Source organism: Sinocyclocheilus rhinocerous, unplaced genomic scaffold (assembly GCF_001515625.1).
Source record: "Sinocyclocheilus rhinocerous isolate Xijiao unplaced genomic scaffold, SAMN03320098_v1.1 scaffold72, whole genome shotgun sequence".
Lineage (NCBI taxonomy): Eukaryota > Metazoa > Chordata > Actinopteri > Cypriniformes > Cyprinidae > Sinocyclocheilus > Sinocyclocheilus rhinocerous.
Window position 1 is genome coordinate 3,060,521 of NW_015628351.1, and position 10,864 is coordinate 3,071,384.

The 10,864-nt window shown below is 38.2% G+C and overlaps 2 protein-coding genes across 2 annotated transcripts in view; both read right to left on the bottom strand.

Annotated features, from left to right (window-relative positions):
- Window positions 1-6,627, bottom strand: part of LOC107737675 (E3 ubiquitin-protein ligase UBR4-like) — a 52,431-nt gene extending 45,804 nt beyond the window's left edge. Inside the window, exons 1-14 of the mRNA XM_016549265.1 lie at window positions 6,602-6,627; window positions 5,110-5,207; window positions 4,828-4,931; window positions 4,615-4,744; window positions 2,968-3,107; window positions 2,742-2,841; window positions 2,471-2,612; window positions 2,261-2,385; window positions 2,059-2,183; window positions 1,921-1,980; window positions 1,650-1,840; window positions 609-708; window positions 380-517; window positions 242-288 (exon numbers count right to left, since the gene is read on the bottom strand). Coding sequence (XP_016404751.1) covers window positions 242-288; window positions 380-517; window positions 609-708; window positions 1,650-1,840; window positions 1,921-1,980; window positions 2,059-2,183; window positions 2,261-2,385; window positions 2,471-2,612; window positions 2,742-2,841; window positions 2,968-3,107; window positions 4,615-4,744; window positions 4,828-4,931; window positions 5,110-5,207; window positions 6,602-6,627 — 1,526 coding nt within the window. The remainder of the gene's footprint in view (window positions 1-241; window positions 289-379; window positions 518-608; window positions 709-1,649; window positions 1,841-1,920; window positions 1,981-2,058; window positions 2,184-2,260; window positions 2,386-2,470; window positions 2,613-2,741; window positions 2,842-2,967; window positions 3,108-4,614; window positions 4,745-4,827; window positions 4,932-5,109; window positions 5,208-6,601) is intronic.
- A 1,091-nt stretch (window positions 6,628-7,718) lies between these two features.
- Window positions 7,719-10,864, bottom strand: part of LOC107737676 (ER membrane protein complex subunit 1-like) — an 8,987-nt gene continuing 5,841 nt past the window's right edge. Inside the window, exons 15-22 of the mRNA XM_016549266.1 lie at window positions 10,665-10,826; window positions 10,473-10,592; window positions 10,260-10,397; window positions 9,996-10,169; window positions 9,678-9,888; window positions 9,454-9,538; window positions 9,210-9,339; window positions 7,719-8,666 (exon numbers count right to left, since the gene is read on the bottom strand). Coding sequence (XP_016404752.1) covers window positions 8,487-8,666; window positions 9,210-9,339; window positions 9,454-9,538; window positions 9,678-9,888; window positions 9,996-10,169; window positions 10,260-10,397; window positions 10,473-10,592; window positions 10,665-10,826 — 1,200 coding nt within the window. The 3' untranslated portion in view covers window positions 7,719-8,486. The remainder of the gene's footprint in view (window positions 8,667-9,209; window positions 9,340-9,453; window positions 9,539-9,677; window positions 9,889-9,995; window positions 10,170-10,259; window positions 10,398-10,472; window positions 10,593-10,664; window positions 10,827-10,864) is intronic.

Sequence of the window (10,864 nt, forward strand, 5' to 3'; positions counted from 1 at the left end):
TGCACACAAACTTCCCAGAATACTGAGTCCCTGTTGGTTACAGTGTTTACAGTACAGTGTACTTTTTTATTATTTTTTATCAAATATTGATTTATTTGTGAAAAATACTTTGTCATCTAAAGTATAAGTATGTTTATTTAACACATTTACTTTTTAATCCAATTTCAAATGATCTCAAATTTCTTAAACATTAATTAAAATAAATAATTATATCGGCCACCCTGCTTTCCAAGATATCGGCATCGGCTGTCTGACCGAACCTTTTCTCTGCCGCTGCAGCACACACGCCTGAATCAAGCAGAACCAGAGGCACCACATTCATCAAACACAACAGACCACTTCCTCATAGCAACCATGATCAAGTCTTGTGGTCACATACCTTTTTATAGGAGGTGGAGAGCAGCGTGAAGAGCAGATTGGTGAGAGGGACCGAGTCAATGAGTCTCTGCACTCTCTGTATGGACGTGCTCTGTGCCATGATGTTCAGCTCTGCTGGAGGCCCGTCACTGGCCCAGCCCTGAAAGACAGAAAACAGCTTCACTCGTATTTACATTTACAACACAAAAATGCTCCGGTAGTTTAAAAGAAGCAGTTATGTTCAGTCTTACTCTGTGAAGAGCCTCCACTTGCAAGTCCTGGAACAGTGATGTGAGCAGCTTGATTGAATGATTGGCCAGAATGACTGACAGAACCCCAAAACCTTGGTGCCTGATGAGAGAAAATACTTCACATTTACTGACACACTTACTTACATCTGGCATTTTTTTAATAATCTAAAATACACAAAATATGCAACTCACACATTCAACACATTTCACCTATTATGTTTAATTTATTTCTGTATTAAAAATTTGATATTGCTTGGGGTACATAAAGTAAAAAATGACAATGATACGGTCCTGATATCATAATCATTTAGAAAATATAAAATGAAAAAATATTTTAAATAAAACTGTTTTTTTTATATAAAATGTAAAATTTTTATATTATAGCATAAAATTGTATACAATTTTTGCTACCAACAAGCAGAGAAAAAAAAAAAGAAATCAGGAAATAATGTACAGAGGATCCCTGCAGACCATCATTAAAGTGTCGAGGTCAATACACCTCTTAAAATAACAAGGCAAGATTACGTTGTAAAATGTGGTGCGAATTCCCCAAAAACTTTATTTATAAATTAATAATTCACTTTTTTGCACCCTCAGATTCCAGATTTTTAAATAGTTGCATCTCAGTCAAATATCTTATCCATACAAACCATACATCAATTGAAAGCTTATTTATTCAACTTTCAGATGATGTATAAATCTAATAAAAAAAAATTTTAAAAAGAAAGAAAAAAAAAGACCCTTATGGGTTTGTGGTCCACAGTCACATATATAAAATAAATAAAACACATTTTTTTAAATAATGATTAAGCCGCTTTCTCTCACATGAATTCAAGATGTAACAGAAATAGGTTGCAACTTTTTAGTTGATCATCACACCACATGACATTTACATAGAAGTCACTCAACTGAATGTTTTTAAAACTAACATGAACAGACTATTTCTAAGAACTTGGTACATGCATTTTAGGGCTCTCTTATATTTCACGCACCCACATTCATTAGGTCATCATTTCAAGTACAGAACACAGAGGCACTTACCCTTTCCCTGGGCCAAGTTTAGGAGATCCTGCTCCGTCCTTGGTTCGGGTGGCGATGTCTCTGACCCGTAGTGCTGCCAGGGGATCTTTCTCCTTCCCTTTATCAGCCAGGGCCGTGGGGTTCAAGTTCAGTATCAAATACAGACTGTTCAACAGGCACCAGGCACCCAAGAGCTGAAAGTTCTGATAATGCTGTCAAAACATGAAGCACGATCTTAGACACGGGCCGTTCTCATTAATGTTATATACTCTGTGGCAAAGTGTTCACCTACCTCTCCTCCAGCTCTGCGAGAGTTACTGATGGCCTGTCCAATCATCTCATAGATTTCCAGCTGTTGAAAAGAGGAAAAGTGTAAGATGAGGAGTGTACCAAAGACAATAAAACTGTCATCTTGACTACTGACACCTACGCATTTCTGCACGATAGTAGCAGCATCGTTTTCATAGTCTTCCTCTTTGGAGCCAGTGGAGGCCGAACGAAGCTGCAAGCCGCTGCCCACCTGCAGTATGGCCATGCAAGTTGCCACACTCACACCTGAGAGAAAAAAAACACTCCTGAAGCTCTCTGTGTATATCTGAACTAGACAAAAGGAGCTTTTTCAATCAACCCACCTGCATAGAGGCAGCTTAGTGCTAACACAGTCACATCAAGTAGTCTCCCAGGGGTCAAAGGCTCCAGTACAGGCAAGGAAAGTGTGTCCAAGGCCATGGTCACATCAATCACCAGGGAGTGAAAACTGAAACACAGGGAGGGAAAGTCAGGATTACTCAAGCTCAACAGATTTAATAAACAGCAGTGAGCTGAGGGTGACTTTGGTTTACCCATTTCGGACAGCGGTGGCGTCTGCCACAGTGGCCGGCATGATGAAGAAAGAATTGGCGGATACCGCATCCTGGAAGCGGTTGATATACCGTAAGAAGTAGGGAAGGTTGAGGCACACGCGCAGCAACTTCTCTGAGCCCCCTGTAATGCATGGGATAAAAATAAAGGTTTTTTTTCACTGTGTAACCAAATACACTCAACTTCATTTCAACGGGTGGTATTTGAAATCAAACATTTAAGAACCACTGATAAAGTGCAAGTGCAACTCACCTAATTCTTGTAAACTGGACACATTTTGAGAGATGAAGGCATTCTTCATTTTGGCCTGCGTTGCCTGATCTGTTGTCTGGTCATCACACTCATTCTCACCCTGTAAAACACATGACATCATGGTTTTGTCCAAAAAACATCTGTTTGCTCATTACAAAACAGCAGTAAACCCAGAAGTGGTCACATCATCGTGAACTCAATCGAAAGACTTGTCTAATTCACCGACCTGCATGTGAGCGGATGGAGAGGCCAGCATGGTAATGTCAGGGTTAAAGACTGAGGTCAGCTGATTGAAGAAGTTCATTTGGACTTCTTTTTGTCTGAGTTCAGGGTTAACAGGGGAGGGAAGCTCCTTCTGGTCCTCCACTGGAAAACAAGAGCACCAAAGGCAATAGCAGAATATCAGCAGACAGAATCTCATCCATTCTGGACAATCTCGAATCCTCTCTGACAGAGGAAAGAGAACAAAGCTTCCTTTCTGCCAGCCTGGCACTTACAAAGAAAAAAAGTTAAAGGGGTCATATGATGCTGCTAAAAAGAACATTATTTTGTGTATTTGGTGTAATGAAATGTGTTTATGCGGTTTACTGTAGCCTCACGTTTTCGCAAGTTATTACACATGCACCTGAATAATTATGTAAATACATATGTTACAATTATGAAAAAGTTTTTATAATAAATTGCTGACAGTACAATACTGGACAATGATGTAATCTTCGGAAGGCGGGCGTTCATCAAACCCGGAACTAATCGAGCCATTTGTGCCAGGATGGGGAGAAAGGTATAAAAAATAATGCGTTTTTCGAACCACCAAGCATGAGAGCATGTTCTAGTACACCCCCAAAACACATTCAAGACATTGTAAAAGAGCATAATAGGACCCCTTTAATACACTCAGATAACACAATGCTTTGTCTGGACTAATCTGTGCCACCAGTTACTTGTTTAGATTTCATGATTAATTTGCAGGGCTTGATGCACCGTTTAATGAATCAAATTAATTGCATACAATCATAAAAAAATATTTGCTGAGAATTGCCCCCAAATTAGGACAATTCCATAAAATAGAATTTATGCACAGGTCAGGAGGCCTGACTAAATTCCATTCATTTTTAAATGTTCCCTTTTTTAATAATTAATAGTACTAAATTAGCACACTAAAAGAATGGCTTACTAATGTGTTAAAGAATTAAATTACTAAACAGAACAGTTCCCTCCTGACTTGATCTAAACGGAGTAAAACTCACAAGAGAGCCTCTAATTAGCCACAATAATCAAATGAGCAGCAAAGCAGGCACACAAGAAAATGATGCTTCATTAATTCTTGTGTACAGCAGATAACAAGCTGTAAAGAGGAAAAATATAGTTATGACACATCGGTGTACTGCCTGAACTGCATCAGCATTGCAAGACAATGTATTAAAGAGAACTTAGGCAATCTGTCCACATGGGATCTGTCCCTTTAAAATTCCACATTTACATACTATTGGAACTTCAATAACAACATAAAGGTCTCCCTGGTCCTTCAAAATTCAGCACAACTAGACCTGTAAGAATTATTTGAGCCAGTCTACACTGGATATTATCAGCCTTTAATTACAAGGCAAAAGGGAAAGCAAACAAGAAAATCCTACAAATGAAACACTTTCAACACCTAATGCTGTTTATTTCTGAACAGCTATGTTGAATTTACAAGCAAGACTCTCAACATTCATCCCCATCCTGGCTCTATAATATCTAGCTAAATCATAGAGATTACATCTATAAAGACAGGTCATTACACCAATCCTGACATTTCACGTTGCCTTTACATGAACTAGACAGCTCATTTATCTGGTAACACAGGGCTGTGACAATCTGAAACTACTATTACCATCAGAAAGGGTCTTGACAGTTTGGGGTAGTTTGGCTGACTTCATCATTGCAGTAAAGGTGATGATCTCTGTCCGATCCAGTCGACTGCAGCCAGTACAAAGGCCTTTTATTAAGAGGATCAGGTGCTTCTGTGGAGCGGAAGGAGAAAGGAAGTTAGTCTATGAGAAAATGCTAACAGACAAAATGTATTACACCAAGGTTCATATCTGACCTGAGAGACTGCACATGCTTCATCAGGATTCTCCAGACGGAGCAATGAGAATTCAATCAATACTTTACATGCTGCAGCTACTGACAGCAACTGATTTCTGGGGACTGAAATGGGACAGAAAATTGTAAAAAATCAAAATCAAAATAAAATGGGAACGATAATTGGGAACATTTTTAATAGCCAGTTAAACCTGTGTATGCCTATATTTAGCTAGAAATATGAATTTCAGCTACAAATTAATGAAATTACAGTTTTAGAATAAAACATTGAAATGTGACATACTTTGTCCACAAACTGTGGTGATGTAATGTGCAGATAGTGCCACAAAAGAGGAGTAGAATGGCTCATACTGTTTGTCATGGTGAAGAATCTCAGATTCACTGTAGAAAAAAAGAAGAGGGAAACCGCTGAAATCAACGTAAACTGCAGTTTGCATCTCATTTAACTTCTGTAATGTAATACTTCCAAGTGAAACCAAGTTGAACGTAAAAGAGTGGGTCTCCGGCCTGATGATGAAGCAGAATCTTATGTATATGCTACTGTAAATGCACAGTAACACTCCGGCTCTGTCTCAAAACACAGTAAGCTGCATTCGTAGACGGCACATTTAGTCATCATATACAAACCCGGACGATTCAAAATCATTTTTGGCCACCGAAAGCATTTTAAAAGAGCATTTTCGGACATCATAAGCGCATTTGGAATCGTCCAAACCCTCTCACGATGCCCCGAAATGCTGTGAAGGTAGTCAGCTGACTAGGTTTTGAGACACAGCCTCGGTGCTGCCATAGCATCACAGCTAATGCAGTCACTCAACAGTTTATTTCAGCCCTGCACGAGGCTCATACTGTTTGTCATGGTGAAGAATCTCAGATTCACTGTAGAAAAAAAGAAGAGGGAAACCGCTGAAATCAACGTAAACTGCAGTTTGCATCTCATTTAACTTCTGTAATGTAATACTTTCAAGTGAAACCAAGTATTTAATTAGATCAAATTCAAGACAGGACTTGATTATCCATCAGGAATTGACTGAATTGTGAAAGTCAGTGTGCATCAGAATGAAAGTGTGCTAAACCAATACCTACACAGCTATTTGGCTATTGGTTAATAATATTATCTAGTACTTTGCATGATCTGACCATTCTGACGTAGAAGGAAAAGCTAAATCATTACTGATAAAGCAAGTTATTATGTTCTAATGAAAGATTATGAAGACAAACAATGTTTTCTGTTGAAACAAACACTGACAATAAGAATGGAAACATAAATTAATAATTACGGTTAACTTCATGTTGAAATTCCCAACAGAAGCTAAAATAACTAAAGAACTCCCAAAATGTTGTTCCATCCAGCAATCTACATGATTCTTGCAGAGATAAACATATAAACTCTCCTATAGCGAGCATGTAACAACTAGTTAGCAATAAAAGGTGAAAAACAAATTCCAAAGCACAAAAGGGAATTTCTTTGTAAGATAAACTCACAGGAGTAGGAATGCATGACCTTATCTGACTGACGGAACATTTATGGGGAACTTTGATATTGCTTTCAGATTTAAATGTAACAACAACATACATCACAAAAGCTGTTTAAGGTTTTAAAGGGATCATATGATGCGATTTCAAGTTTTCCTTTCTCTTTGGAGTGTTACAAGCTGATTGTGCATAGATAAGATCCCTGAAGTTGCAAAGACTAAAGTCTCAAAACTAAAGAGATATTCTTTATCAAAGTTAAGACTCTGCCACGCCCCCCTAAAACATAAAAGTGGCCGTACGGCTGCGGTCCACTCAGGTTCTCCATCTCCCCCACTCGACGCCATCTTGAGATCCTCTATTGGAATCCAAGAGCGGAAATGAGGTTAATCATCAGACGCCAAATAACAGGAACTGTCGTCAGAGATAAACATGAAAAGTCTTGTGTGTTATGTCATGTGCGCACGTAGAAACCTTCTGAGATTAAAAAAATATATATATAGAACTGTGGTTAACGGTTTTACTCATGAGTTTACAAACCTTATCTATTGTTTATTTACGACAGCGTGGTAGAAGACTAGTTAGGTACACAGGAGTTAACCCATTAAGGGCCTTATAGATAAGTAATAATATTTTGTAAATGCCATCATGTTTTGTCCATACAATGGAAGTCAACTATAACCAAAATTGTTAGGGTCCCAACAGTCTTCAGAATATCATCTTCTGTGTTCTGCTGAAGAAAAAAGTCATTGAGGTTGGTAATGACAGGAGGGTGAATAAATTATGATAGATTTTTTTTTTTTGGGTGACTATCCCTATAATATTATCCAAAATCATACAAATTGTAGGCTACATGTCAAAATTATTTGTTTATACAATTGAAGTCAGTGGTAACTAAACTGTATTCCAAAATTCTTCAAAATATCATCTGTGTTCTGCAGAAGTCAGTCAGTCATACAAGTTTTTAACAAAATAATGGTGCGTACAAGATGATAGAATTTACTTTTTTTTTTTTGGATGAATGATCCCTTTAATGATGCAACCAGAAAATATTTCAACTGGTATTGCCCAGACTATCCACAACTGCAGCAGTTCTATATTAAATTTTCAAAACGATTCAAGAGTCTGTAATTAGGAAGGGCATATTCTTTATTATTGATTAGGGGAAAAGAACAAATAATTTATGCATGTTTAAAAAAGCATTAGGTTTGTTACCAACTTAATTGAATGTATACTCTTTTGTTACAAATATTATTATTAAACTAATTTTTTCTGACATCATTAATTTGCAGCAGCAGGGATGCTTTCAAAATTATGTATATAAACAGGCCTATTATTTACGAAAATCAAAAGAGTAGAAACATTTTACACAATAGTAAAATCACAAGGATTTGTAATGTGTACAAGTCAAAATCAAAGTATGATATGGCATATTAGGATCTTGCTCATAAATATATCAAGTAAGAACATGGCTCCAAACCATCCAGTGCATTTGACATACCATAAAATAACTACAAAAGACTATCCAAACTCCTATGCAGAACCTTCTATCATTAATGTACAGGAGAAAACAATTTCACAGTTCTCATGTGCACTAGTGTTTGCCCATTCAAATCCTGTACACAAGGCAATATATTCTTCAATAGCTCATCAGATCATATCAAATTTAAAACCCAATCTTTTTATTCAATCTTTTCATTGATTTAAATAAAAATGGCAGTCCTTTTGCAATACTCCTTCCCTCAGTATTAATTTTCAAAATAACACAATTTCTTCAAAAGGCAGACCCAGACTTACTGAATGAAATCTATAATGAAAAAAAAAAAGAAATGAATAAAAGGGACGGGTATTATGTTATACACCTGGTGAGTCTACCTTTAAATCACATGAGTTATGTTACCCCGAAAGGCACAATAAATAAATTAGACAGTGAATTGATCAATGTTGGGGGGGAAAATTATACCTACATTACTTCTCTCTCTGAAAAGGGAAAAACTATTATGGCCGTCTATGCACTTACACTCAAAACACCACAAGATCCCTAAGACAGCTGGTTGCAAAAATACACCAAACTTATCAAATGATCTTGCAGTTTTGACATGGTCACCAGCTAGTCTCCTGCCATCAATGTGTCGACCACATTGCAGTGAGGGCGAGAGTGAAGTCAACAGGCCATCAGGATGAGTCTTATCGCCATGCCCTATTGAGCAGTTTCACTTCCGCTAGACGTTTGCTGATCATGGTGGCAAAGAAGAGGCCAAAGAGTACGCTGCTGATTAATACATAGTCGTAGTCATCCTTAAGGACATCAAATTGCTTGGAGGGGAACACTCTGGTCTGGTAGATGTCAAGACCATACGCAACCACCTACAGGGTGAAGAAATTAAATGCATTTCATTCATGTAATGAGATTGGCATGGATGTTAAAGGGATAGTTCACCCAAAATGAAAATTCTGTCATTAATTACTCAACCTCATATCGTTCCAAACATGTAAGACCTTCTTTCATCTTCGGAACACCAATTAAGATATTTTTGATGAAATCCAAGAGCTTTCTTTGCGCATAAAAAGTATTCTCATAGCTTCATAAAATGACAGTTGAATCACTGATGTCACAGACTATTTTAACAATGTCCTTTCTACGGTTCTGGGCTTTGAATGTGGTAGTTGCATGGCTGTCTATAGAGGGTCAGAAAGCTCTCGGATTTCATCAAAATATCTTAATTTGTGTTACGAAGATGAACGAAGGTCTTACGGGTTTGGAACAACATGAGGGTGAGTAATTAATGACAGAATTTTCATTTTGGGTGAACTATCCCTTCAAATTAAGACAAACCCTACCAACAAAAAGGTATTTAATATTGTGAAAAAAAAAAAGGAAAAAAAAATGGACTAAACCATCACTCTTACCAAACAGGTAGACTCCAGGCCAGAGGGGGCAGTGTGGATGCCCCTTACTCTTGACACAGTTTGGTTGTAGTTTATAAACCACTCTTCACGAATGGGCATTTCTGGAGCATATGGTATGAGGTTTTCCTCCCTAAATGGTGAGACAATCATTGTTCAGCTTGGTTACTCAGCAAGCAAATTGTTAATCAAAGTCTGAATCGTATGTGATATTTCCCAACATAGTAAATATTAGTTGAAAACCCACCGACTGTGTTCTGAGACCACCTCTGGTCTCCTTGGGTCCAGAAACATCTTTGGTAAGGATAAAATGTTGCCTGATGGCAGCCCGACTATAAAGTAAAAGTAACACACAGAATTAATATGAGAATGCTGATATTTTTCATAAGACTTTGATCTTATAGATATTAAAAAATAAAATAACTGTCAGTATTTGAAGATTCCTAACTGCTGGATATGCACAATACTAACCAATAAGGTGTCGGCTGGTGATGCCCTTTTCCGTAAGTGTGGCTTCCAAAGTGTTTATGGAAGCAGGAAAAATGTACGACTGCTGCAGAACCTGAGGTGGATGTGGTCTGTCCAGGGAGCTGAACACTGTGCTGTTATAGAGCTCCGCTCCCTCAAAGAGCTCCAACACAGAAAACTCATTTCTGCGGAACTTGGAATTCCAGAACACATACTATAGGGAATAAACACAAAAAGTAGTGTCAAATTCTGTACCAGAAACATTTATATCCATCACAGTAATCATAATGGATAAATGGATGGATACATTTGTGCACTTACCACCACCCAGTTTTCAGAGTGTACAAAGTGAACAGGTCCTCTGGCTTTCCGCTGCACCGCTTCATGCACAATACGGCCAGTGACACCATCAATCAGGAAGATTCCAACAAAGCTCCGCTCCTGATGGGTGTCTGTGCTTTCCGTTATTACAGCCAAGAGATTAGGGTTCAGATACTGCAGAAGAACAACAGGTAGGATATGTGATTAAAAAAAAAGAGTGTAATTACTTTTGCCCAAAAAGAGCAGTCATCGAATCAGCAGTACCTTGTAGAGCACACTACGATCCCCCATGACTCTGCCCTGGGAATGCACATGTTCATTTGCACGCTTTCCTTTGACAGCCACTATCTTCTGCACCTCAGTGGGGATGACCACCTCCCAGATTACCTCTGTAGACAAATCCTAAAGGAACAACATCTTTTATGAACACTAGCATCAAAAGTGCTTTACATCTGCTTTGCATGAATGGACGCTAACCTTGCGCAGACGGAAACCGGACAGTTTTCCCTGACTAGAATCCACTAGGTAGAAGAATATGGAGGATGCTGTGTCCTGAAGCTGCTGTAGAACGTTCTTTGTAGATGGAAATGCTGTGACCTTAATGGGAAAATAAATAGGTTCGCATTCTCCAAGGAACACAGAAGGTTTGTCAGAAGAACGGAGACCCACCTTGTACTGGTCATCAATAAGTAGAAGGACTTTAGCATAGTCCTGGTCAATGACAGGCAGCAGCAGGGTCTGAAGGACAGGTCTGGGTAAGGCAGGGACACTAATTTGACTCTTCTTGCCAAAGATAGGATTGAAGACATAGAGGTTTCCAAGACCTGTGTCCTGTAAATACAGTCCATTTTTAAATGTAAAAAAACAAA